Below are 27,136 nucleotides of genomic sequence, written 5' to 3' on the forward strand. Positions count from 1 at the left end.
GCTAATTTAAAAATAAATGACTTTGTATTGATTGTCAAAGTTCTGGCTCTGCCTTCCTTCAAAACAGTGATTTGGTGCCACCATGTGGCAGATTTTTGTCCAGGTTTTGGAATAGGGCGAAGGTCTTTCTTGACTTTGGTTCGTAACATCAGATTTAACTTCCCAAGCATATGAGATAAATGAATCTGGATTTTAGGTTTGAAGTGCTATCTCCAAAAGAATTGTTCCTCATTGACAATATCTAGCTCTAGGGGGGATATTTCTTATGATGTTATCTGAAAGGCAGAATCTTACACTAAACATCCTCAGAGTCTTGGGTCTCTTGCCAGGAGGTACTGTATCTGTTAACGCTGGGTTCAGGAAGCCAGATCCATCATCTTCCTGTGGCTCTCCCTTTCCACACCCGGGTGCGCTTGTCTTGCTTCCCTCAGAACTCAGCGCCTGTACAGTCATGTTTCTCACACGCCTTTCCTTTTCCTGAACAGAAGAAGATCATGATCATGATCTGCTGTATAATCCTTGTGATCATCTTAGCCTCCACCATCGGGGGCATATTTGCCTGAACGAGGTGAGCCGTCTGTAGGGAGGGCCAGGCCCGCTGTTAGCTGAAACACTTTTGTCCTGGGAGTTTTTTTCTTTCTTGTTTTGGTCACCTGGTGCCTGAACTTGGGTTGGGATTAGGTGGTAGTATGGACCCAAGTTGGGACCTTAGAAAAATAGAAGGGAAGGTGTGCCATCTCCTAGAAAAATAAGCAAAGAATGAGGGGGCAGTAAGTAGTGGGCTGTCGGGGAGGAGACACAAGGCAGAAGTCTGTGCCACAAGTAGGCCTAGTTGCAGAATACGTTGTACAAATTAAGGAAAATTGATTTCTGCTGCAAAATTGGAGACTTGGCACTAGGAATGATAAAAGGATTAGGAGTTAGCTTTGGTATCAGATACACGTGAACGCTAGACAAGGTCATAGAGTAAACCTGAACTAAGAAAATGCCTTCCTTTTCAAGGATAGGCCGAGTTAGTGCAGACTTGTGAGTAGTCCTTTATTCCTGTCGGAGAAGCTGCTGACCCTGGCCATGAACACTGTGCTTTATAATCTGTGATTTTTTTTCTTCCGCCATTCTTATCTCCTTCAGCCCTCACAGCTGGACCCTCGCTGGCCAGTTCTAACCCTTCCACCTCGGTGGCGCTGTCACTTCTCCATAGCAGTCTCCTCATCCACTTCTCTTCCCATTACAAGACTTATGACACAGGGCGCCACTCAACTATTCATTCAAGTTATGCAAAGGGAGATCGTGAAAAGTGCGGTTGGATAGGGGGGGTGGAGGGCAGAGGGCAGAGGGGAGCAGGGAGCAGAACAACCTACAGCTGGTGGGGCGGAAGGGCAGGCCTGCAGGGCTAGAGAAGGAAAGCATAATGGTGCCCACTGGGAAGTAAAACTTAAAAGGCTGCATCACCACCAGGCGGACAAGAGGCCACTATCACAGCACACCATGTTTGGCAGGAGCTTTGAACTTCTGTGAGTTATCAGGCTTCTTGTACCAGCCCATCTGCTTCCTTCTCAAGGGCCCAAAAGTACTCTTCACTGTGAAAGCGATCTAAGACTGCACACCATGCTTGTATTGTCCACTGCTCAGCACAGCGCCAGGCACTCACAGATCCAATTCCCATGAGGAAGCTCTGCTTTCACTCACACGCAAGTCCTTGGCTGTGACTCTAACACTGTGAAAAGCATCAGTGGACACAGTTTGACCACCAACAGAGGCTCTGTGAAGTGGCCTGGGAACCAGCGGAGTCACCCTTTTAACCACTATGGGTGGTGATGGAGTGGTGCTGCATCCAGGGCCAAGACTGCATTGAGGAACTAAACAGAAACCATTCAAAAGAAGCTGGATTATACTACACAGTGACTGAACTCCCAAGACGTGACACACACACCGGGGACCACAGCAAGGGATGGGTGATGTTAGATGGGAAAGGTGGAATAAGGCTGTCGCCTACTTCACTTCTCATCCGTGTTAACCGGAACTGTTGGCCAGTGGTGCACGTGCAAGAAACTTCAGTGTTCCCTACTCAAGGTTCAGCTGTTTTCACCTTTAAACCAGCCATATGAGCAAGACTTGGAACAGAAGTCATTTCAGTGATTAATTATATATAGGAGGCTCACTAAAAATACGTTAAAAATTACAATGGTACAATTCTAAAAAGACTACTTAACTATTTAGGTAAATGATTTTTCAAGTAAATTCTTATTTTCTCTGGAGCTTTTTTAGGAAAGTGGGATTAAGTAATTAGATGTTTCATCATGGTGCCATTTCCTACCTACTTTCAAAAGAAACTGGTTTAATATCTATCAATTTATTTCCCTTAGTTTGAATATGGGATAGAAGACTACTGCTGTTTGAAAGACTGGTTAGTCTTGTTAAAAGGAAGCAGATGGTGCCCCATCCACCCAACAGCAGTCAGCTGCGTGCTGCTCGGCACTGCTCTGGACCCTGCAGGTGCACCGATCAGAGCCAGACACTCCCTCCTGGAGGATTTCAGGGCCTAACAGGCACCACACAGTTTCAACTTTTGTTACCAGATCCTTTTGTTAAAAGATATTCGATTCTTGTCATTGTCAGTATTTCCCTTTCCAAGACTGAGCGATGGGTTTGTTGGCATCAATAAATACTTGTTCAATAAACGAACTGACGTACTTTTTTTCCCTAAAGCTTTTTATTTGTAACTAGTGTGGAAGCCAGGTCTTCCCGAAGTGTATCTGTATGAGAGGTAAGGTGTGGGATGCTAACCTTTGCTCAAGTCCTGCTGAGGACACCTGTGCCCTTGCTAGCTGGAATAGGGGACAGAGGACTGCTGCTGGCAGGCTGTGAAACACTGGTTAAGCTTGGTAAGCCTATGAGGGAGCTGGAACCAATCAAACAGACCTCTCTCTTACTCGTTTAAGGGACCAGCAGTTTCTAGTGAGAGTTACATCCTGAGGTGATGCTCAAACTTTAACGTACTAAAAAAAAATGAACACCTGAGTTTTTCAGAAGCCATCTATGCATATGCCAATACTCAGTTACGACAGAAGAGCTACCCTAAGGCTTTAAGGGAAGGCTGAGGGAAATGAAAACAGAGCTTCCTTCTTTCAGTAGCCTGTGTATTTTTATTCCTCATGCTCGCACTACACACGATTGGGCAGGTAAAACTTGCCCCAGTAGCGCCCCTTCTGGGTCAGGTCATAAGGGCTCAGGTATTTGCGTATCCCCAGCATGTTGGCAGTGGCTATGCGCTCAAAAGTCCAAGGGTTTTGATTGTTCCGTTCTCTTTCCGCTTGATCTTTCCGCATCTTCTCTAGGGTCTCGCGGCTTACAGCCTTCGCTGGGAAAGGCAGCTTGTGGGCAACCTGGTTCAGGAAACCTTCTACCTCTTTGAATTCACACCGTCCTCCCATCTCTACCACGAGGCGGCCAGCCCTCACAGGGGTCACGTAGTGATCAATGGCACCTTTGCCACCCCCCATGCGCTGCCCGATACCCTTGCGGGTGATGGGCTTGAAAGGGGCTGGTACCCGCCATATGGCAAACATGTTCTTGGGGTCCATAGACCGGTTGATTGTCAGGCGCATCATTTCAAAATGGCCCCAGTGGAGGTAACCACCGCCCAGTGCCTAAAAGTGAATGACAGAAACATAAGGAGACTTAGGTATCTTACGGGCTTCAGTATTATGTCCGTTCTTTTATAACTGTGGCTTCAATGCTATAAACAAAAAGAGTATACACTCTGAGAGCCAGGGAGGCCAAGCCCTGAGTAGTGTAATAAAGGAGAGAAGAGCAGCAAACACCAGTAAAATCCTCTGAGGAAGTGATTGTATTAAAAACAATTTTATTTGAAAGGCAAAGTAAATTTCTCTCACATACACACCGAAGAAGAGGGGGAGCTAGGTGGGGGCCAGCATGAAAAAACTATTCCATCCAGGGCTGGGCCAAGCTGAAGGCAGGAGCCAGGAACTCTACCCGGTTGCCCAGGTCCGTGGCTGGGGACCCAAGTTCTTTAGCCATATTCAGCTGCCTCTGTGGTGGATTGGCAAGAAGCTGGATCGGAAGCCAAGTAGCTGGTACTTGAACTAATACTCCCAAATGGATGTGGGCTTGCCAAGCCAACTTAACGTGCTGGGCCACATGGCCCATCCCAGGAGGTCATGTTAAAGTTGAGGCCAGAACGGAGAAAACTGAGAAAAGAAAGGAGTGCTACAGACACAGGAAGTTCAAGGGCACGTTCAGGTAGAAGCAGTGTGGAGTGAGGAGCGGGGAGCATGCACATTGAGGTTCTCCGGTGAGTGGAAGTCCTAAGCAAGCCCACTTTGCAGGTGCTTCCATTAAAGGAACTACTCGGCAGGGAAGGATATCACCTATCCCACATCGATAGTTTTGTTTTTATCTGATTAGGGGGAAAATCAGGTAGCGTGTCCTGCAAGATTCACATTATTTTCAATCTACATTAAAAGAAAAAAAACTCAGAAGTGTGCACTGGTACCCATTAAGCCCTCTGTGCACGTTAGCTGAAAGAGCAACTGGGGGCAGTTAGAAAATCTGTGGAGGGAGAGATAAGAATTAAAGAGTGTGAGGTTTTAGCTTCTATAGCTGCTTGGCATGAAACTCACCAAGATGGCAAAATTGCCCTCCGTGAATTCAGTAGCTTCAGTGGAAGGTCCACGGATGTCATTCAGGTTTTTAGGTTCTCTTCTTACTTTGGGCACAAGTGGTACCCTTTCCACAAATCTAAGTTTGGGTCTTTCAGGAATGGAAATGTCTAAAAAACACACACACACAAAGAACACATAAAGCTACATGTCTTATAGGATGCCCTGTCCATCATTCAGGTGACTGTCCGAAGGCTCCCACCGAATAATACATCATTACAGCCCTGTGGATGCTTCTGATGACATTGGCATCTTCTGGTTTCGATGCTGGCCAATGCACATGTTTCTAAAACCTCTGGATAGTCATTAGTCCTCAGAACAGCCTCGAATGTTCAATACTTTAACAGGGACTGTCTGGGAATCACAGTTTCATGTAATCTTTCAATCAACTTTATGGCATCTATTTTTAGATTTTCTGTTTCAAACTTTTGAACTTTACAGAGTTTCACACACACATCAAAGGGCCAAATTAAAAAAAAAAAATCCTGCAGCTCAAGGAAATACCAGATCAGTTAATGCATGAACACACAAGTTATCACCGTCACCCAGGTAAGGAAATAGTAGGCAGGCACTATTTCTTGTCTCCATCGTGTAAGGAACTTGAGGCCATTGAGTTAAAAGATCCAAGCCAGGCCGCCCGACACCCTCAAACTCTGCCCAGAGGCTTTCCCCGCCAAGGCCTGCGCAGCCCATACAGTGTGCAGCTGTGAGCCGGGGCAGGGCACGGAAGCAGGCCAGACGCGTGACATCTCACCACCGGACCTGACAACTTGGGACAAAAACACCTGACTCGGAATTCATTTACTAGTCAGACAATCACGGAGGCGTGTATAAAACCATAGACTTTGGGGAAATACCAAATTCTTCACAGAAAGGGCCCCTCTCCTGGCTCCTACGTGCAACTAGAGCAGTTTAGTTCTATTTTCTCTTGTTATGGATCAGTGAGCATGTTAGCAATTTAATAATTACATGAAGCTAAGACCATCATGTGGCCCTTTTGAAGTTCCTAGTACGTGAGATAAAAAAAGAAAAAAAAAACCACCCCAGGTAAATCCAATTTATACGATGATGAGTTACCCTAGCGTGTATGTTAACAAGATAATGCTTTTCGGGCCCGGCGCGGTGGCGCAAGTGGTTAAGGTCCTCGCCTAGCACGCCCGGGATCCCATATGGGCGCCGGTTCTAATCCCGGCAGCCCCGCTTCCCTTCCAGCTCCCTGCCTGTGGCCCGGGAAAGCAGTCGAGGACGGCCCAAGGCTTTGGGACCCTGCACCTGCGTGGGAGACCCGGAAGAGGCTCCTGGCTTCGGATCGGCATAGTATCGGCCCGTTGCGCTCACTTGGGGAGTGAATCATCGGATGGAAGATCTTCCTCTCTGTCTCTCCTCTCTGTATATCCGCCTTTCCAATGAGAAAATAATAAAAATAAATCTTTAAAAAAAAAAAAACAAGATAATGCTTTTCACACAGTATTATTAAATACCTAGGTAAGCACATTTAGAGACTAAATCCAAAGTTGCAGCCGTGCAGCCCTGGCCGGGGAGACGAGACACACACGGGCTCCCTAGGCGCGGGAACTTTGGGGAGCTGCTCAACTCTGGGGTTCCATCGGAGGGGGAAAAAAAGGGAGAAACAGAACATTCAGCTCTCACCTTCAAAACTTGGCACCGGCAGCAGCGTCTTCAGGCCAGCTCTGGCGGACGGGGCTGCCCAAGCATCTAAAACGAGAAATTAAACGTGGGTCACTGGCAGGGAGTGCCGCGAGTCCCATTACCAGGGCTCACAGGGTCACGCGTTCGAGGCCAGCCAGGTGGCGGCTCTGATCACTGACCCCTCCCGGAGCCGCACCGGCAATGCAAGGTGTGGGGGGGTCCTCTGACCTGACCAGGGCCCCCGCCGCAGCGGCCCCCCGCCTGCTCGGGCCAGCAGCCGCCACATCGCCACGCGCGCCCGGCCTCCACTCGGGGACGCAAGCGCCGGGCCGGAAGAGGTGCTCGCCGTGGTCCACCCCGCGGAGAGTTCCGACGGAAGTGGAAGAAATAGCAGGTGCTCGCAACTTGCGTTCCGGAGCCCGGCCTCCTAGAGATTGTCAATCCAGTCCCTGAAGTTTTCCCTGACTCCGGACCAGGGCGGCGGGGGCAGGGAGGCGTTTCCTTCGTTTACAAAACGCTTTTTAGTGCCTGAGGTTACTTAGGCAACCATATTCACAATCCTTCCTTGCCGGCTTCCCAAAAGACGTTTGCAAAATGCCACACGCTTCTACTGGTTTAATGTTTACTGAGCGCTTGCCATATATTAGATACTCAGTTGACCCTGTCAACAGGTCCCGAGACACAAAATTTGCAGGTTCCCTTTCGAGGGTCAAAGAATTGACTTTCTCTGTGTCGCCCAACAGGGAAAGAGCACAGGCAGAATTGGAGCATGCACCCTCTGACTCCAGGGAATGGACAATGGCATCAGATGATATCAAGAAGAAATGAAATGAGGTGTACTTATTCTGGAAAATTTGGGAAAGAATCATTTTTATGAGTCTCAAGCTTGTTATATTTGAGAGTGTACTCCCCCCCCCCGTGTCCTCTCCACCCCCAAGCGTCTAGGACACAAATGGGATTAGTCACTTGAGATTGGTGTCTTGTAATGAAATAATTAGATCTATGTGTGACTTTCTTCCAAGATGGACTTCACAAATGGTGACACATAAAACCTATCATGTTTATAAGGCTGCTTGGAGAACTCTGATCACAATTTCATGCCCTGTGTTATCTGTGTACTGAATGTGTAGGAATGTTGTGGGTGAAAACGAAAGATGTGGTTTCTGAACCTTTTGGTGCTCTACAATTTCCATTTCCTTGTTTATTTTAGTTTTTAAGAAGATTTGTTTATTGGGAAAAGGTTTTATTTATTGAAAAGGCAGAGCAATGGGGAGAGAAGAGAGATAAATCTTCAACAATAATTGCAAAGTCAGATATACAGAGAAGAAGATCTTCCATCTATTGATTCACACCCCAAGTGGCCGCAATGGGCAGAGCTGTGCCAGTCTGAAGCCAGGAGCCCAGAGCCTCCTCTGGGTCTCCCATGCAAGTGTAAGGTCTCAAGGCTTTCAGCCGTCCTCAACTGCTTTCCCAGGCCACAAGCAGGGAGCTGGATGGGAAGCAGAGCTACCAGAATTAGAACCAGAGCCCATATGGGATCCTGGTGTGTGAAAGGCAAGGAATTTAGCTGCTGAGCTGACGTGCTGGGCCCCAGGCTGTGGTTTTAATAGCCATGCCATGATACAGAGGGGGAACATTCTTTTTTGTTTGTTTGTTTTTGCTTTTTATTGTTTAAGATTTATCTGTTTTAATTTGAAAAGCATAGTTACAAAGAGAATGAGAGAGAGAGAGAGAGAGAGAAGGAGGATTGGTCTTCCATTCACTGGTTCACTCCCCAAATGGCTGCAATCACTGGAGTTAAACTAGGAGCTGTCTCTGGGTTTCCTATGTGGGTGCAGGGGCCAGGGACTTGTGTCATCCTCTGCTGCTTTCCCAGGCCTTTAGCAAAGAGTTGGATCAGAAATGGAGCAGCTGGGACATGAACTGGTACACCAATGGGATACTGGCACCACAGGTGGAGGATTAGCCTGGTAAGTCACTGCAACAGCCCCTACATTCTTTATTTTTAAAGAACAAGAGGTATGATCTACATGCTCAGTGTAATCCTTTATAAAAATTCCAATGCTTTCTTTTCACAGAAACAGATAAAACAATTCTTCAGTTTGTATAGAACCAGAAAAGACCTCAAATAGCCAAAATGATATAGATAAAAAAGAACAAAGCTGGAAGCGTCCACTTCTTGATTTCTGAAATATTATAAAGTGATTGCAATAAAAATAGCAAGGTGTTATTGTAAATAAAAAAGATACGTTGATCAATAGAACAGGATAGAAAGTTCAGAAATAAATCCATGAACTTATGGTCAACAGGACCCCTCAGCAAAGGTATAAGAACATGCAAAGGGTTTTCCTGTGCCTTCAGGCATGGGGTGGATATGGTGTTCTTGGTTCCTGGCATAACTTAAAGGGAAACTGTCACAACATCGGAGGCCCTTGATGTCCTGCGAAGGAAGGACAAGTCAAATTTCTTGCAGCAGGAACCCACCTAGGTGGCTCCAACCTTGACTTCTAAACGGACAGTACATCTACAAAGGAAAGTGATGGCATCTGCATAGGTCTCAAGAGGAATGGAAGGGAAACTGTTGGTAGCTCATTCCGTTGTTACCATGAAAAACCTTGCTGATGTCTCTGGGAAATAATCCAGAAACACTGGCGAGATGGCTTTGTTGAAATTGACCGCTGTCACTGGGGCTGCTTCTATTGCTGGCTGTTTCATTAATGGAACCTTCACTAAGCAGATCCAGGCAGCCTACCGGGAGCCACGTTTCCTAATGGTTACTGACCCCAGGCTGCCTACCAGCCTTGCACAGAGGTATCTTACATGAACTTGCCTATGATGGCTGTGTGATACAGATTCTACTCTGTGCTGTGTGGACATTCCATCCTAGGCAACAGCAGGGGATCCACCCATTGGGTCTGATGCGGTAGATGCTGCCGGGATGTTCTGTGCATATGTGTGTGTGTGGCAACATCTCCCATGAACACTCAGGGGAGGTCCTGCGGGAGGATTTCAAGGTGAATGGATTGCCCCAGCTCCAGAGTTCACTCAGCCCGAGTTTGCAGAGTGGTCTGAAGGTGTGTAGGTGCCTCCTGTGCCTTTGCAGCAATTTCCCACTGAAGTCTGGAGGGCTCAGCCTGCCACTAAAGACTGGTCTGAAGCTTTCATAACTCAGGCCATCAAATGGGTTGATGGGGAGATTCCCAAAGAAACTTTGTCTGAAGTGATCCCAGGCCAGATTCTTGTGTGTGCTTGCCAGTACAAGATCTGGCACAGTCCGTCGCCCCTGTCAGCCTATGTATATTCTGGTGGTTGCAATTGCTGGGTCAGTTCGGCCTCCAGCCCCGTCTTCTACACAAACCAATGGGTGTTGCAGCTCATCCTGATCCTGCCCACTGCATACTTGGCCACGCAAACCAGTGGAAGCTGCAGCCCAGTCGGGGCAACTCCCAATAACCCTCACCAGGTCTGTCCCTGCCCTTGTCCCTGTGCTTGCCAGTGTGTGTAGCAGACTGGTCCAGTCTGTCCCACATCCCATTCAGCTCTCATACATGTCAATGGGCATTGAAGCCTAGTTCAACCCAATCAGCCCTGCTATCCAGCCCACACACCTGCCGATGGGTGGCACCCTCTGTCTAGCCATGCCTGCCCCAGTATTGGACATTCTTGTAGCTGGTAACAGTGAATGGAATTTCATGCAGTTTTTGAATGGAGAAGACGTGTTTGCTAGCAATCTTCCTTCTTTTCCTGTTTGCATCTCTGCAGAAATTGTGTGTAATTGACTTCTCCCCTGAAGAAGGCTTAGGCTGTGCCAGTCATGACCAGTAGAGGTCCTCAAAGTGCTGGTTACTGCATCTGAACCAAATGCCTGCAAGGGTTTGAAGTGTTAGGCAATGAAGAACACATACATTTGATTTTGATTGGAGGGGACTATTGCACTTTAATCCATTCCTTTCTGTCACAACCAGTACATTACAAAAGACCCCTGATTATAAGCAACGCATAAATCTCAGAGAATATAATTATCAAGGTTTTTTCCAAATTGAAGAGAGTTTTAGAGATGACTCTAAGCCAAATTCCTCATTTTTATGGGCAAAGAAGCCAATTTTGAATTAACTGGAGAATTGCTCTCTCAAGTTATTTAGCTTGCTTATGAACTAATACAGAATACTTGCCAAAAATACATTTTTGAATATTTTATTTATTGGAAAGGCAGAGAGAGAAAAAGGGAAAGAGCAAGGGTGGCAGGGAGAGGAAGGATAAGGAGAGAGAGAGAGAGACATTTCCATCTCCTGGCTCACTCTCCAGATGACTGCAGTAACCAGGGATGAGTCACACTGAAGCCAGGAGCCAAGAGCTCTTTCTGGGTTTTCTCACATGGATGGCTGGGATCCATGTCCTCGGGCCACCTTCCACTGCCTGCCTTGGCACATTAGCAGGGAGCTGGACTGAAAGTGGAGCAGCTGGGACTTGAACTGGTGCGCCTGTGGGATGCCAGTGTCTCAGGTGGCAGCTTAGCCCTCTGCGACACAATACCAGCCCTACCCCACTGCCTTGGAACCATACTTTTTTCCTCACACTGCATCTGTAGATTGTGTTTTCCAACTGAAAAGAATCTTTTATATACTCAATCCATAAATTCAAGGTCTGTTTTGTGTCAGGTGCTGTGCTACACACAGCCTCTCAGACGCCCTGGAATGGGTGCTAGCATGTTGTAGGGTCTGCTTCATTTACTTGGCTGTCCTTCCTAAACATGTCTTTGCATCTGTAAGTATTTAGTTTTACTGTACATTTTAGGGACTTTGAACTGTCCCATTACCCGCACGCACAAATTTGTCTCGTATTTCTCTGTGGTTAGACATACCAGCTCTTTTAACTTTTTCTGTGTGATAAATATTGCATGTTAGGGAAGAGTATTTAATTAATCACTCCCAGTTTTCCTTCCATTGCAGTGACCACACTGGCCTTTTCTGAGACACAGTGACTCCCCTAATGGATGCGTGGGAGAGGAGGACTTGGCCTGTGTAGCTCACAGCTCTTTCTCCTGAAAGCCAGACTTACCAGAGAGCAGGCACCTGCTGCAAGGTGCCAGGATCAGAGGCCTGTGTAGTGCTGGGGCTCAAGGCTGGAAAGTGTATTGGGGCTATTCACCTAAGCTTTATTTTCTGAGTCATGGCTGATGTGCTGATCCTCCTGTATCTTTGAGTCCTCTCTTCTTTATATAAATTTTGTACCTGGGGATTTTGGAGTAAAAGGTGGATATATCTTAGGCCTTTTGGTTTGTATTTTTACATATTTTCTAGAAAGTTTATACCAGTGTTGACTCCTACCAATGGCGATTAGTTATGAAAACTTAAAAAACATTTGCTATAAACTGTTTAACGTTTTTTAATTGAAAAATTTTTCTTTGAAAGTTTTTTTCCCCAAAAGCTGTATCTTTCCTGTGTCATATATAAAACATATAAATTATAAATTGAATATAGATTATATTTACATGTTTGAGATATGTCAAATATATAAAATATGCTCTCAGCTTGATTTTAACCAATACAAGTATCTGATTCTGAACCATCTGGGAGTTTCGTGAGAAATTATTCTGGTCATTTTATGTGCATATATATGCGTGGATATATGCATATATGTTTATATTAGCTGATTTAAGAAGGAATATTTAGCAAAAATCAGAAAGAAGAACTTAAAAAAATTTATCATTTAGTTCATAAAAACAAGAAATGTATTGTTAAGTTATCCAAGAAAATCAATACTGATGTACCACCTAGGTTCTCTCCTTATCTCTCCTTCCAGGTTTAAGTAATGAAGGACAGTTTTGTGTTGAGAAGCTGAACATTTTATTTCCATAGGACACAGATTTTGAGACTCTGGGAAACTGAAGCATTTTTTTTTTTTACAGTGTGTTTTTCTGTTTTTATCAGGAACATGGTAGCATCACAGACATTCAATTTCAATTGGTGCTTTCAAAGAGTGTGTGACAGTGCCACATTGGACGTTCAATTTGAAACGAAGTAAGAACGATTGCACCCAGCTTTGGACGGGCTCAGTCTAGTCTGCCTCCTGCCTAGTACTGTGTGAAGTTGGCAGTGATGTGCTCGTTGTTGAAGGGTACATAGTAAGCAACCCCTGGAAAGAAGCAGAGTTTAGCAAGAGGTCACCAGGATGCAGGAATGACTCTTAGTGTCCCAAAGGATCAACCCATTAGCCTGAGATAAAATCATGATGGAGAGAACTGGACAGCCTGATTAGCATGGAGAAACTTGGGAGTGGGATTGATGGAGTTCATGATTCCAGTCTCCAACTTGCCATTTTGCAGAGCACCACGTTAATAACTTTTCCTCTCTCCCTCCCTTCCTTCCCTCCTTCTTTCCTTCCTTCCTTCCTTCCTTCCTTCCTTCCTTCCTTCCTTCCTTCCTTCCTTCCTTCCTTCCTTCCTCCTTCGCTCCCTCCCTCCCTCCCTTCCTCCTTCCCTTCCTTCTTTTTCTTCTTCTCTTTTTTTAAAGGACAGGAATACACACTCACACAGAATAGGAGAAAGAGAGGGAGGGAGAGGGAGAAAGAGAGAGAGATTCCGCTTGCTGTTTTACTCCCCAAATGGCCACAATGGCTAGAACTGGACTAGGCCAAAGCCAGGAGCCAGGAGTTTCTTCCAGGTCTCCCACATGGGCATTCCAAATGGAGTTGCTTTCTTCTGGGGTCAGCCTGGCCCAGGCCTGATAGTTTAAGCCTTTTGGGTAGTGAATTAGCAGGTAGAAGATGTGTCTGTGTGTGTGTCCCTCTCTGTCACCCTGGCTTTCAAATAAATAAGATAAATCTTAAAAAAATAATATTCAAAGGAGAACCTCAAGCTCATTTGTCTCTCATATTCATTTTTGACAGTTTTGTATGAAGTAAGGAAGAGTAATGGGCTGACAATACTTATCTTTTGGGACAGGATAATAGCTAGATGATGATAATACTTGTCAAGTTTCAGCGGTCCAGGTGACTGAAAGAATGACAATTCCAGGCTCAAATCTCTTTGGGTCTCAGAGGCTTCCTTTTTTTATACTGTTTCTCTTGGAATGGCCTGGTAACTAGCAGGCATGCGAACAGGCTTGATTTAGTTCTCAGGGGGAATTTCCCAGGTGGAAGAAGAATTAATAACAACGATGATAAGCATTATTTGTAATCTCATGATAACCCGAGAAGCGATTATTGCTGCTACCACTTCATTGGTGCCGAAACTATGACTCTGTTACTTGCTTAGCAAAGCCATGCACATAAGAGAAGGGACCTCTAATCAAGGCTATGTGATTCCAGCTTTTACTCTTGGCTTTGCTGCACGCCCTACATTCTGAGTTTGTCAGCCAGAGTTTGTTAGACCATCACGTGGGTAGACACTAAGGAAAGCATCACTGCCGTTATAACGTTGGGGAATGAAGCCTCTTTACTTTGGCTTTGAAGACAAGTAAAATCACCTGAGCTAGGAGGATGTCTATACAGAAACATGCATGCACAGACCTTCCTTTGTTGGGAGATAGAAAAAAAAAGTCTATGACCGAAAAAGCACAAAAAATGCATTTGGAATGCAGCACACTCATCCTAGAGTCAGGAACCTTGAGGTCCACAGCTGACTCACATGCTGGAGGCATGCCTTGTGGAAGTATGGGTAATGTCTCAAAGACTTACTTTTATTCTAAGAAGACAGTTGCTCATGATGCCTTTTCACTGTCTTGTAAATTAAAACATGTTATCTCAAAAACCTAAACACAGAAGTAAAGAAGGAAGGAGAGTAGAAGGTGGAGAGGAAGCTGGGAGAGAGCAGGGGAGAGAAGGCTGAAGTGAGGGAGGAAGGGAATATCGTTATGTTCTTACAATTGCATCTACAAACCATATTGACCGTTAAAAACTAAATATCTAAATAAAAGTCTTTTACTAAAAGGCAGTAATAAGTGTAGGACTGTCTATCACCTCCTTCTGGAATGTATTTATACATACAAAAAGAACATTTATAGATGTGTAACTATAGAATCATTGTATATACACTTACGGTCTCACACTTTGCTGATTAAATGAAAAAAAAAACACCTTAAATAAAATGATTAAGGAATGTAGCCTTAAAATGATTGATGAAGTTCCCATGTCCCCATTTCTTTTCTTTGCTCACCTTCATTCAAAGGTGTATTGCCACTAAAGAACTCCCAATAAGTCTTGTGATTGGTATTTTCTGCAATATTGTTGATGGAAGAGACCATGGGGCCCCAAGATGTCATTGTGGTTTGAAATCTAAGAAAAAACAAACCAGATGATAACACCTCATTGGAGATCAGGCCATAGGAAGATAAGAAGGTACAAAGACAATCCTAAATGCATGAAGACCAGCTAAAATCACATTCAAAAGAGAAAATGCAAATGTTAACATGAAATTATTTCACTTGGAATGAAAAAAAAAACTGAATGGGTGTTAAAAAAATTAAATGCAAATGACCCAGAACCAGTGCTGTGGCATTGCAAGTTAAGCCTCTACCTATGGCATCAGCATCCCATGTGGGCACGAGTTTGTGTCTCGGCTGTTCCACTTCCAATTGAGCTCCCTGCTTATTGACTGGGAAAGAATCAGAGGGTGGCTCCAGGTCTTGGGCCCTTGCACCCATGTCAGATGCCAGCAGAAGCTCCTGGCTCCCAGCTTCAGATTGGCTCAGCTCTGGCCTTTGTTGAAATCTGGAGAGTGAACCAGACATGGAGGATCTTTTTCTGTGTCTTTCCTTAGCTCTGTAACTCTGCCTTTCAAGAAAAATAATCTTAAAAAATATAAATAGGTAAATGAATCAATGAATGATGGAATGAGCACCTACCAGTGAATGTTTGAAAATGTAATGATATTTTTCCGTAAGTTTTAGTAACATGGGAAAATAATTAAGTAAAAATGTTAAGTTAAAATACAGGATACAATTTTACATGAAATGTCTGTCCCATGTAGATGATGGATCAGGCTATTTTGTAAAATACGCAGAGGAAACATCCACAGAAACACGAAAGATGAACAGTAGCTACTTTTTTTTGTATGGATGTAATATTTCGTTTCTTCCTTATGATTTCCCCTCAAAACTACTACTATGTTGGTTCATTATACTTAGAAAAAGAAAGATCAGGTAAGCTTAGAGCTAAGCTCAATGAAGGAAAGTGTGTTCAGGGGATTTGTAAGTTAAAATTCCCTGTGTGACTTTTATCCTTTTATCCTACAGAAGTGAGTGAAGTTGGAGAATTGTGCAGTGGGCTGCAGACAGCCCTGTCACTAGACCCCGGTGTAGTTTCACTCAGTTGTGGATTCCTTGGTTTTTGTCCACACTCCTCACAATTTGAAGACTCCTTGTCTGCATCCATATCAAGAGAAAAAATTTTTTTTTTGCTCTAAAATAACTGATCTCTCAGTTCCATTTCCCATGAGCCTCTTGAGGTGTGCTTGTTACTGTCAAAGGGGATTAAGTAGTTCTGTCTTAGGGTTTGTTGGGTACACATACCTGCCACCTACTCACACCCAGTCATTACCTTTATCGAATGATCGTCCAACATTTTCTTCCTGTCCTGGCTTCTTTTCCCAGGACTTCCTCTGTATCTAAAACGCTTTCAGATCTCTACTTTGAACACCCACAATCAAGCAAGTCTGAAAAATCAAGTGTCTTTCTGAGAGACATTTTTCTTTCTTGACACTTAGGTCAATCATTTTGAAGCTTCTTTTGACCTCTACGTTTCATCAGTGACAGAGCCCTGGAGAGTCTTGCCTGGGTGAGTTCCTTTAGGTTTGATGAATGAAATCTTGCTTCGTTCTTACGGTCATGCCCCCATTTTCCACCTTGTCTCCTACTCTTGTAATCCATGGGTCATTTACAACATGAGTTTTTCTCACTTAAAGTTGTATGATGCTTCTTTAAAATATGAAGGCTATCCTCCTTAACCTTGCATTTAAGGCTATTTACGATATCGCTCATCCTATCAGTTAAGACATAACTCAGTTCAGATCTTGTTCTCCCCTATAGCCAAGCTGGCTGACTCAGCCCCGCCCCCACCCCCCCAGTTCTTTGCTTATTCCTATCACAGACATTTTGTTCTAGCCATGTTTCTCTCTAGAAGAATCCTTCCTTTCTCATGTTTTCATTAGTACAAATTATTAGTCCTATTTGCTACAAACCCACAGAGCCTTCTTTGTGTATTCTAACCCACAGTGGGTTCTCTCTCGTCTGCATTCTGTTTTTAAGTTTCCATGATACATTGACTTAACTTTTCATGAGGTCACAACTTAATTGCTAAATTGCAAACTCCTCATGGAAGCATTAGATTTAAAAATCCAGAAATTGTCAGAAGGAAAGAGTAATAAAATAATGAACTAAAAAGGAGAGAGAAAGATAAGGGAGGAGGGGAGAGAGAGAAAGAGAGAGAGAGAAAGAGAGAGAAAGACAGAAAGAGAGAGAGACACTATCAGAATTTGGGTTATTCCTGGGGAGAGTGGTGAATGCCACTTGAAACACTCACTTGAACACGGGATTTTTGCGCTGTGCTTCTTCTAGAACCACGAGCAGCACAGATCCATTTTTCACACTGACATCAATAGTTATGTTGAAGAGCAGCTCCACACCCCTCAGCTGGTTGTTTATGGTGTAGATGACAGTGATGTTGGTTGGTGAGGTCGAAGGCGTGCTTGGTTGGCTGGGTAGGGTTGGTTGTACGTCAGCTCCTGTGAAGAGCAATGAAGCCAAATTTATTAAAGATGATGGGGTTTGTGTTAAAATCTTTGCCACGGACAAGTTATTCAAGAAGATATTTCAATAAAAGGAGTACTTTTCACACAATTCAACAAAGGACTTGGATAAATTGTGTAGAATACTGACAAGGACTCCATGGCCAGTGTGTAAAACTTAGAAAATCCTCTGGGGCGCATTTGTCTTAGGAATCAGATGAATGTAATAGTGTTTGGTATGGGATCTGTTTGCTTGACTTTGGTCTCTGTAAAGACATGGGGACTCCTGTTGTCTTAAAAAATACATGCAACACTGTGTCAGAACTACAGCTCCTCAATGAAAAACATGGAGCTGTGGACAGCATGCCCAGATGCACGTGGAGGATATGGCAGCCCACTGGCTCCTGCAAAGGACATCTGGTATCATACCAGAGGAAGAAGGGCAGAAAGAATTGATCAACTAGCTCAACCAAGTGTTGGCAGAAAATATCTAGGCAAATGGAGACACCAAGGTGGACTATGTCAGCCCATGAACCTTGGAAAGATTTCCTCATCCTTGGATTGGTATGATCAACAGCATTTCATAACCGTCAAGACCATTTAAGCAGAACCCTCAGAACATGCTCCACATAGGGTACCCTGGGAGGACACTGGGTGGCTTTTCCCCATCCCTGAGTACTGTGGCAGTTGAGAGGCTGGGTATGGCTTCTCCCCTTATATTTCCCTCTTCCCCCAGACACAGGAAGAACAAGAAAATTCGGAAACAGTGGTCTTACCCACTTTCCCCTAATCCTGGATCCTTCCCTCCCTGATCAACTATGTAAACATGATCAAAAATAAAAATAAAAAAACTAAAAAAAGAAGAACATACAATGCATTATATTAGCATTTGATTAGAAAGAACTGGAAGTATACATATGAAACAGGTTAATTCTGGGGTGATACATTTCTATGAAGACTTTTAGTCTCTAAATCCACAGTTCTGAAATGTTTGGATTTGAAATATCTGCATTAAATTTACTTGTAATTGGATAAAGATCTTTCAAATTAAAAGGTGGTTTTGCAGGTTTTACCCCATTTCTTCAGGATGCTGTTAACATCAAGCTTTCTTCTGCTCCCCTCAGTGTTCCAGAGGAAATCAAGAATTTGTCATTGCATTGTATGTGGATTCTATTTCTTTTTGATACGTACTGTATAATTCCCAATATTGCAGTTCTTTATCTACATACATGACAGGATAAAAATGCTTGGTGGTGAATTTTCAAATGAATCAATGAAACTGTTTGCTGGGATTACGATCTTTCCCCTCCTGCAAAATGCTTTGTACATGTAGGTGCTCAGTGAATTCTTCCTGAATGAAACCAAATGGACCTGAACTCTGGATAGAAGATGTATGACTGTGCTCCAGCACACACTCTTAGGAACTGGAAATCAGATGTGACTTTATCAACAGGATACTAACAGACATATTATTCCTGGTATTAGTTGCTGCATATCACATAAGAATTAAAAATTATGTTAGAAGAGTTCTTACCAGGGTTACAAGTCACAAGGGGCACGTCTAGGTATGTCTTGCCTCTCAGAGTAGGGAGGATCTGTGCAATGGACATAGGGTTGTAGAATTTCCCTTGCTTAATATCGTTAAGTATCGTGTCCATAGTCTTCTCGCAGTTCCACTCCTTGTTGGGTTGCACAGGTGTTACAGAAAGAGCCTGGGTTAGGGATGTGGGGTGGGGATGGGGAGATAAAGAGGAATTAGGTATAACAGGAGTCGTTTCTGTAAGGGATAGAATAGATCACTCATCTTTGTGATTACCTAAATAAAAAAACCAAAGCTACACAAGGTTTAGAACTACTTTTGTCATGATGTCCCTACCAATTAGCACGATGTATGTCACATGGTAGTCACAGAATGAGTATTTGTGCAATAATCAGACTTGGGAACCCTATTAACAGGATTTAGGGAACACTATTCAGTCTCATATTTATGAACAGTTCTTGGAACCAGATGATGGTAAAAGCTAGAAAAGAGCTCCAATGGATTAATATGTAAAAGTTCCAGATGGAGATTCTTTCTAGCCATGCCTGGCAACATAAATGCCATAGCCCTGCTTAATTTTGCACTGTGGCTTGCATATCCTTTGGTGGATCTTTCCCACACTTCCAATATTTCTGATCATTTTAGGATTATCAGTCAGAGGCCCAAGCCCTGGCCACAGGGGCGAGCTCATGGTCTGAGATGGGCTAATTACCGTGCCCCACCCCCTTGGAGATGATTGGTGGATACATGCGCTAATCAGTCTTCCTCTGCCGCACAGGTAGCATGAGGGACAGTTTCTTTTTCCTTCTGGGTTATTCAGCTGTGCCTACTGAAGTAAACATTGAACTGCTATGAACCATGCCCATGGTCCTCAAACACTTGGAAGAGCCATACAGCAGGAGAGAAGGCGGGAACCCAGGAATGAGAAAGATGAACCTTGTTTGCAGCTATTCCTCAAATTCCTTCATCCAGTCCTGGATTTCCAAGTATATGTGAAATAATAAAGCTCCATTTTATTCTTAGCAAACATGATGTGCGTTTCTAGTATTTGCAAAATAAAGATTAATAAAACTAGGAATTCACTTAATTTTGCTGGGTTTTTTATTTCACGACTAAAGCAGAAATTATTTCCAATTTATCTCTGGAGTGAGGGTCATTTAAGGTTCCAGTGGACTAAAATGCAAAAGCATTTTGTAATGTGCTATGAGAAGCTATCCTTGTCATCCGCTTTATTTTAGATTTGTAGCGATGGCAACCAGAATGTGTTCTGCAGTTGGGAGTGCTGATGATCGATGCACTTGACCCTTAGGGAGGTAATGGGAGAAGAGGGTGTGGAGGCAGCCAATGGCTCTCCTGTTATAAGCAGTAATGAGCATGTGGGGTTGGACAGTCAGGACGGGTATGTCCATCCTGATAACTTAGTAACTATGCACTATGGCTCTTGCCAAAGTCCTCTTAAGTGGCCTTCTGATTTTAGGAGGAATCAGGTAGATAACTGCCACATTTACCTCCCAAATGTCAGTAAGTGAGATGTGTTCTGGTGAGATAAAACATCCCCAGTGCTAACACTCTAAAAGGAGTAATGCATTAAGCTGTCAGAAGCCACTAGTAACTCTACAGTAAGAAGTGTATCAGATCTGTTTTTTCAGGTAGGTTTCTATCTGAGAATACTGACGGATGAAAAGAGTGATGGTTTTCAGTGATGGAGGGAATGCCTTAGGAGTGCTGTTAGCATAGGACATGATCTCCCGAACCACAGGAAAGGCACTGACATCCTGGAAGAGGGTGAACTACGGCTGCAATGAGGGTTAGCAGTGCTACCGTCCTGCTGAGAGGAAACACCACTGAAAATGGAGCTGTGATTTTTTTTTCAGAGTGCATTTCATTTAGCCTAGCTGCAACCTTGTGATTGTGGGGGAAATGAAATCTAGGCAAATTCAATATTTGTTTGAGATGGTGGCAGATCTGAGATTCAAATCCAAGCTGTTGCAGCTCCAGAGTCCTTGCCTTTTCAATAGGCCAAGGACATTTTCCATTGGAAAAAGTTAAGTATTGGAGACTTGGTGACACCCTTTTCCAATCTGCCTGGCAATCTAACTATGGATATCTGGGCTATAGGATCTGGATCTGGATGAGGTCCTCCCTTTGATAGGAAAGGCTTGGCTTCCCAAGTACAGCTTATCAGAGTACACCCAGCAGGTGATAAAAATCCCAAACAGAATTCACAAGCCAGATTTGCAAAAGTAAAACGCTCCTCTGGTACTAAGTTGCAGCAAGGTTATTTTAAGTGAGGTACACACATAAAATGCCACTTAAAATCCACTTAAGATTTTAAGATGGTATGACATCTTACAATCCGTATGTAAAATCATCTTAAAATCCTTACAGACTTTGTTTTTCTTTGACAAAGCTTTTTTTTTTTTTTAAATGAATCACTTTCTCAACCTGGGTGGGAGTCAGATGTGAAAGAGGGATAGGGACAGGGAGAGGTGAAGAGAGAGAAAGAGGAGAGGGAGGGAGTGGGATGGAGAGGGAGAGAGGGAGAGAGGAAGAGGGAGAGAGAGAGAGGGAGAGAGAGAGAAAGGGAGAGAGGGAGGGAGAGGGAGAGGGAGGGAGAGAGAGGGAGAGAGAGGGAGAGAGGGAGAGGGAGGGACAGGGAGGGACAGGGAGAGGGAGAGAGAGAGGGAGAGGGAGAGACAGAGAGGAGAAACAGGGAGGGAGGGAGAAATGGACACAGAAACTGTTGTGCTTATCTGATGCTTCACTCCCCAGATTCCTAAAAAGGCCAGGGTTCACAGCCAAGGACCAAGAACTCAACCCAGGTCTCCTAGATGGTGACAGGACCCCTACTGTTTGAGAACTAATCCAGTTCCAGGAGTGCATCCCAGGAAGCTGGGCCACTGACTGGAGCTGGAACACTAGACCCTCAGATATGGGAGACTAAGACCAAGTGCTTGCTCCACACATACTTTTTTCTTTTCTGCTTAACATGAACTAATTTGTAGTTGTTTAGCACCTTATTATCATTCTATACTTGAGATGCTGAAACCATATGCTAATGCATTTGATTTTGAAAAATAATAAAATACTAATAATTCTTGGGCCTCTCTTACTGTTTTTATGTATGAAATTCCAATAACAATCTATATTCTGTGTTTCAGAAAATAATTGCATTCTAATGGTAGTCCACAGCTATATTAAGTTGAATGTTGGCTTCATAAATCTCGGATTCTTTTTTTCCTGAACTTTCTGAGCCCGGGAGTTCTTGGTGCAGTTTTTCTGTTAATCTTCTAAAGTATTGGAAGATGTTGGAGCACAAACTTTTAGTATGGATGAAGCAATTTGGACACAGATGACTCTTAAATTTCTGTCTCTAGTTGGTTAAATCTCTCCAGTATTACTGGTGTCTCTACTTGCCTTGGGATGCTGCCTTAATTAGCTTGGCCAGTAGAGGGAGTTGGAGTTAGAGCCATCAAGAAGCATCTTACACAAGAGAAGCCAAAAATTGAGTGTGGACTTGGCCACCAGACAGACGTAGTTCTATCATCTACTAGGAGTTTTAGAAAAATTTGAATCAAATTAAGATTAGTTTTGCTAATCATTTTGAAAGCCAAGTTGCCTTTTTGAGATAAAGGGCTGAAAAACTGATTCAGAAGATTGATAACTCAAATTTTATTATCTTTAGAGGACTTATTTTAATACCTTTATTAATTATACATCAAACTTTCAAAAGTCAATAACTATTATAAAATGATTATTATCAATAAGGAACCAACAAAGTTCTTGGATTAACTTTGTTTTTCAAAGAAGGTAACTCAGTTCATATAGATTTGATGTCACCTCACCTATGAGGTGAGAAGTAACCAACAACCCCCATTGTACCAGTGGAGAAACTAGAGTGTAGTTGTAACAGGAAATGCACCTCAAGATACCCTGGTAGGATGTACCTAGAGGTGTTGGTGGAAGTCTGGTCTTTGTATCTACGATCCTAGCTTAGTGGGTCCAATGCCGGAGCACCCAGGATGTGTTTACCTGCATCGCGAGGCCAGTACTGTAGATGTCTCCTATGATGCCATTGTCTTTGATCCTCATGCTGATGTTCTCCACAATATCCTTTAACACCTGACCAAACAGTACTCTGTAAGCATCATCCGCCCCTACAGGAATCTTGTTGTACATACAGGTCAGAGCCAAGGCCGCCATTGATCCTGTGTCTGAATCACAGGGGACAGGATCACCATCACCACAATATTAAAATGCCTTTGGAGCTAGTTCAGTTACATAATTTCATTTCATGCTCGGAACAGAGCAATAGGATCTGTGATTATTTTCATGTTCAAGTTCCTACAGCCATACAACAATAAGTAGCAAGCAAAAGAGTTGAACCCAGATAGTGTAAATGATTTGTATGTATGTAGACTAGCTATGTGTTCGATCCTGCTTGTCTTGTCCCAGTGTTTACCTTTCAGTATACCAGCATGACATCTCAGTGAAGCCTCCTTGGTCCCTATTCTGAGAGTTAAACTACTTCACTGTGGATGATCATGCTGCTGATTCCCAGAGATGAGGAAGTCCAAACTCTACAAATTGGCAGAAATGTCTCAGCAACGTGTGAAGTTGCAGAAAGAAAAGGGACATCGGTCTGTTGTTGACCCACGTGGGGAGTACTACAGCAGACGTGTACCTGTTTGCATGATACAAATGGGAACAAAAGAAGGCACAGATGAGGAATGGAGAGAACGACAGAGAGCTGAAAGTGACTATGAAATATGACAGTGGCTTCCGTAGGGGAGGGATCATTATACATAGAAGGGTGGCCAAAAGAAAGACGTGGTGTTGTAGAGGAGAAAACTCCCACTGGGAAATAACCATCTGTTTTCAGAACAGAGGAATCAGATGATCCCAGCTTTTCTTTGGATGAGGAAACCATGGGTTTAGCTATTTAACAGAAAAGGACATGTCTAGACATATCAATGACAGCATTGAAAAGCATAGAGTGAAATAGCAGTAGTGATAAGAGAGAGGGTATGTGGTAGGATGGAGGCAAGGTCTTAATATTTAATTTAGGAATGACTTCTACTTATGTGGCAGTGGAGTTGCTGTACCTATTAGAATATAGGAAGAATTATCTTGGTTTCTGTGGCTTATTTCCCCCCCCCTTTATTTGATTATACCTTAATCCACATGTGCAACAAATGTTTGTTAAGATTCTCCCATCTACAGACACTTCCATTGTCCTTGGTTCTTTCCCTGCGGAAAGCTTTCTTCTGGCACTCCCCTCTCTGACTCTACCATTCTGTACACTGTGACTCTAATGTTCCACAGTTCAGCGTTCAGCAGCGGTGATGTACTCACCCACGCTGAAGGGAGACGAATTCACCAGCAGTGTCTTGGCAAAACGGACGGCTAGTGGTAAGGTTGCCTCTGAGTTCTTCTGACACAGGGCCAAGATGGCCAGACTGGGGCTATAGAAGGTTGATGCCTCAGCGTTGGAGCCTCAGAAGGGGACAGAGAATCTGCATTAGATGAACATTCACTTGTAAAGAATGAAAAGCCAAGCCTTTTAAATAGAAATGGCTAGAAAACATATCCCCAAAGAAAGACACAAAATGGGCAAAGGATTGCTACCAGGGTTTTTCGACTGGGGATGTCATTTGGCATTTGAATAGAATAAAAGGGATGCGGATTTCTTCAGACAGGTGGAAGCCTGATAAACCTGTCCCTGTTGTGAGGGTTCTTGGTTCATTGGAAGTGAATCTCTGAATTGTGGGATTATTAGAAGAATTAGAATGTGGGGGTGGACTAAGGCTCTTCCTTAACTTTCCATTCTCACCACCTCCAACTTCTTCAGTTCTCACACACTCAGGAAGGGCCATAGCTTTCCCTCTGCCTTCCCGCCCAATGATGTCTCACTCGAAGGTGCCCACTTCTCCATCTGACTTTGCAGAATTAATACTCTATTTCCTGGATCTCGGCAGGAAGAGGTGAGGGCCATGACGGTGAGGGCAAGCTGTCCCAGGTTTAGGTCTGCAGAGGAGAGGAAAAAAAAAAAACACAGTTACTTAAAGATATTCTTAGAGGAGAGCTTACCAACAGCCTGGTAGGATCCAGCTCATGCTGACTTTTTAATAATATAAGAAGATAGGTTTTTTATTGTCTTTCCAAAGAAAGCAATATGGAAAAATATACTTGAGAGGATATTTTGTCTGTTGGTCTCTGTGTGACTTGATAACTCCATCAAGAGTCCCTGGTATCTGCTTAGAGAAACAACAAGAGCATCCTCAAGGATTTCCAAGGGACAGTTCACAGAAACAAAGCAATTTAAAACCTTTTTTCAAACTGAAACCCCAAGGCAGTTCTTGAGAGGTAGGCAGATCAGACTTTAATATTGTCTTTGACATTGTTATGACAATAGGACTCAGCAGGATCAAGTGCTTGCACAAAGTCCCAGAGTCAGTAAATGGCAGAGTTGGCCTGGAAGCTGGCTCTTTTAGCATCTGATCTACAGCTCTTGCCCCTTTGCCTCCCTCCTTCACAAATGCTCTGACTTCATCTCCACTTCCTTCCCAATATCTTAGAGGGAAGGGGAGGTATTTGTAGGATTAAGGTACAAGCACTGGGGCGGAGATGACACCACGTTGGGAGCACGTTTGGAGATCTTACCAGCAGGGTTACTGGCCATGAGCTCGTAAGTCAGGAGCTTCTGGGCCTCCATGTCGTAAGCTCCAGCCAGGTTCATGGCAATCAGGATGCTGGGGTTTGGAAAGTCTAGTGAAGTTACGGAATCCTCCATGAGCACTTGTATGTCATTAACCAAAGACTGGTCTGCTGTGGGAACCACTGGGAAGAGAAAACACCCTTATTCTTTGCCCTCAAAAATATGATCCCTGTGTCTTTCATGCCTCTTGGGAGCAAAGTCAATACTGGTATTCTAAGTTCTCTAAGAGAGATGAAGAAAATAACATTTTTCTTTTGAGAGCAGGAAGGCAATTAATCCCTACAAGTTATTAACCCATATATATTTTTAGTATTTTTTTTAATGGAGTAACTTCAAGGAATATGGCTTATGTACATTTGACATGATTTCTACTACTTTATAGGAATCATTGATTCTTTGCAACCATTTTTTTCCCTCACTGTTCCATGAAGAATACTAAATATTTTGCATATGACCTGTTCTTAGCAAGCACCAATATTTCCCACTAGTGCTGGGTCAACATTGTCATTGTCTTTGAACCATCAATCATTGATCATGCACTAGTACTTCAGCCCTTCTCAATTAGAAAAATACATGGATTTCAACACAAATAACTTACGCTGTCAAGTTAGGAAAAATGAAAAACACCTGCACCTGAGTTACCCACATTGGCTTTCTGGCTGTGATTGCTTTTTTCAACTACTTTCTCATTAGCAGAGCTCTGAGTTTCTGAGATCTCTGCCTCCCCCAAGGCTGACTGCTTCCCTAAATTCCTCAGGAAAGAATGCCATACTCACAGCATGAACTTCCAGACTGAGAACTGGTGCCAACCATCGCCCAGAGAAGGTTCAGGAGGAAGAAGGAGAACCAGGCCATCTCACTCTCTTCGTCACGTCCCCTTCCACAGTTAGCAGTATTCACAAAGTATTCCCTTCTTTCTCTTATATGTGCTGTGACCCAGTCACTACTAACTATCTATGTTGACCTCTCCTTCTCTGATATAGCCAATTTACACTTGCTTATCTAACTTTACTTGCTATAGAAGCCCAATGTATCTAAAGGTGACTTTTAGGCAGCACAGTCATATGAAAAACTGAAGGCAAAGGCTGTGACAAGAATGTGTCCTTTACTAAAATCCTGGGTGTTTCCATCAGGAAGTTTGGATAACGTGCAAATATAAACCAGACTTCTTCTAGGCCTTATTGTACAAAAATCTCCTGGGCTTTTATTAGCAACCACTTCATAGGCATCAAATTATTTCACGGTCCAGTGCACCTTTTTCACACTGTGTGCCCTTCTAAGCTCTCAGGCAGGGATCTGCCAGGTGAAGTTTGACTTTCTGTGATCAGTTGAGCTGACATGGACGTGGATTGAAGCCTAGATTCTTTGAAGTTGTTTGACTTTAGGAATGAAATGGATCTTCATGGCCCAGAAATTGTTTTGTTTGATTCCTCTTTACTTATCTGGGGGGAAAACAGCCTCTAACAACCAGTGCTTTTAGACTCAGTGTTATCTTTCAAAGTAATTAGAAAATGTGGTGTACATTCATATTAAGTACATTTTCCCAGAAAGGTAGTTATACTGCAAAGATAAGCATCTTGGAATAAAAGTCAAAGTCCTTTTCATGCCCTACAAGATTCTGTTAGATTTGGCATCTGGTTTTCTTTCTGACTTCATCCCAAACCAGTATCTTCCTTGCTCACCTTGCTCAAGTCACACAGGATCTCTTAGTGTTCCTTGAACACGACTGTCACCTTTGCATTCTGTGTCCCTTCTGCCTGGGGCTTTCTTCCTTCATAAATTCTTATGGTGGCTCCTCACTCCCTTCCTTTTGTATCACTGCT

General features: G+C 43.6%; 3 protein-coding genes across 3 annotated transcripts in view; 1 reads left to right on the top strand and 2 right to left on the bottom strand.

The window, feature by feature from the left end:
* STX3 (syntaxin 3) overlaps positions 1-2,682 on the top strand; it is a 43,635-nt gene extending 40,953 nt beyond the window's left edge. Inside the window, exon 10 of the mRNA XM_041003981.1 lies at positions 486-2,682. Within this exon, the coding sequence (XP_040859915.1) occupies positions 486-563 (78 nt within the window). The 3' untranslated portion in view covers positions 564-2,682. The remainder of the gene's footprint in view (positions 1-485) is intronic.
* A 444-nt stretch (positions 2,683-3,126) lies between these two features.
* MRPL16 (mitochondrial ribosomal protein L16) lies at positions 3,127-6,653 on the bottom strand. The gene is made up of 4 exons (XM_041003982.1): positions 6,561-6,653; positions 6,333-6,398; positions 4,644-4,792; positions 3,127-3,650 (listed from the first exon to the last, which is right to left on the bottom strand). The coding sequence occupies exons 1-4, from the start codon at positions 6,616-6,618 to the stop codon at positions 3,165-3,167; spliced, it is 759 nt and encodes a 252-aa protein (XP_040859916.1). The 5' UTR covers positions 6,619-6,653; the 3' UTR covers positions 3,127-3,164.
* Positions 6,654-12,166: 5,513 nt separating this feature from the next.
* CBLIF (cobalamin binding intrinsic factor) lies at positions 12,167-26,561 on the bottom strand. The gene is made up of 9 exons (XM_041004213.1): positions 26,090-26,561; positions 25,259-25,435; positions 24,509-24,622; positions 23,951-24,091; positions 22,628-22,809; positions 18,590-18,767; positions 16,851-17,052; positions 14,488-14,606; positions 12,167-12,467 (listed from the first exon to the last, which is right to left on the bottom strand). The coding sequence occupies exons 1-9, from the start codon at positions 26,166-26,168 to the stop codon at positions 12,406-12,408; spliced, it is 1,254 nt and encodes a 417-aa protein (XP_040860147.1). The 5' UTR covers positions 26,169-26,561; the 3' UTR covers positions 12,167-12,405.
* Positions 26,562-27,136: the final 575 nt, after the last annotated feature.

Source organism: Ochotona curzoniae, unplaced genomic scaffold (genome assembly GCF_017591425.1).
Source record: "Ochotona curzoniae isolate NIBS_2020 unplaced genomic scaffold, NIBS_Ocur_1.0 scaffold_3171, whole genome shotgun sequence".
In the NCBI taxonomy this organism is placed as follows: domain Eukaryota; kingdom Metazoa; phylum Chordata; class Mammalia; order Lagomorpha; family Ochotonidae; genus Ochotona; species Ochotona curzoniae.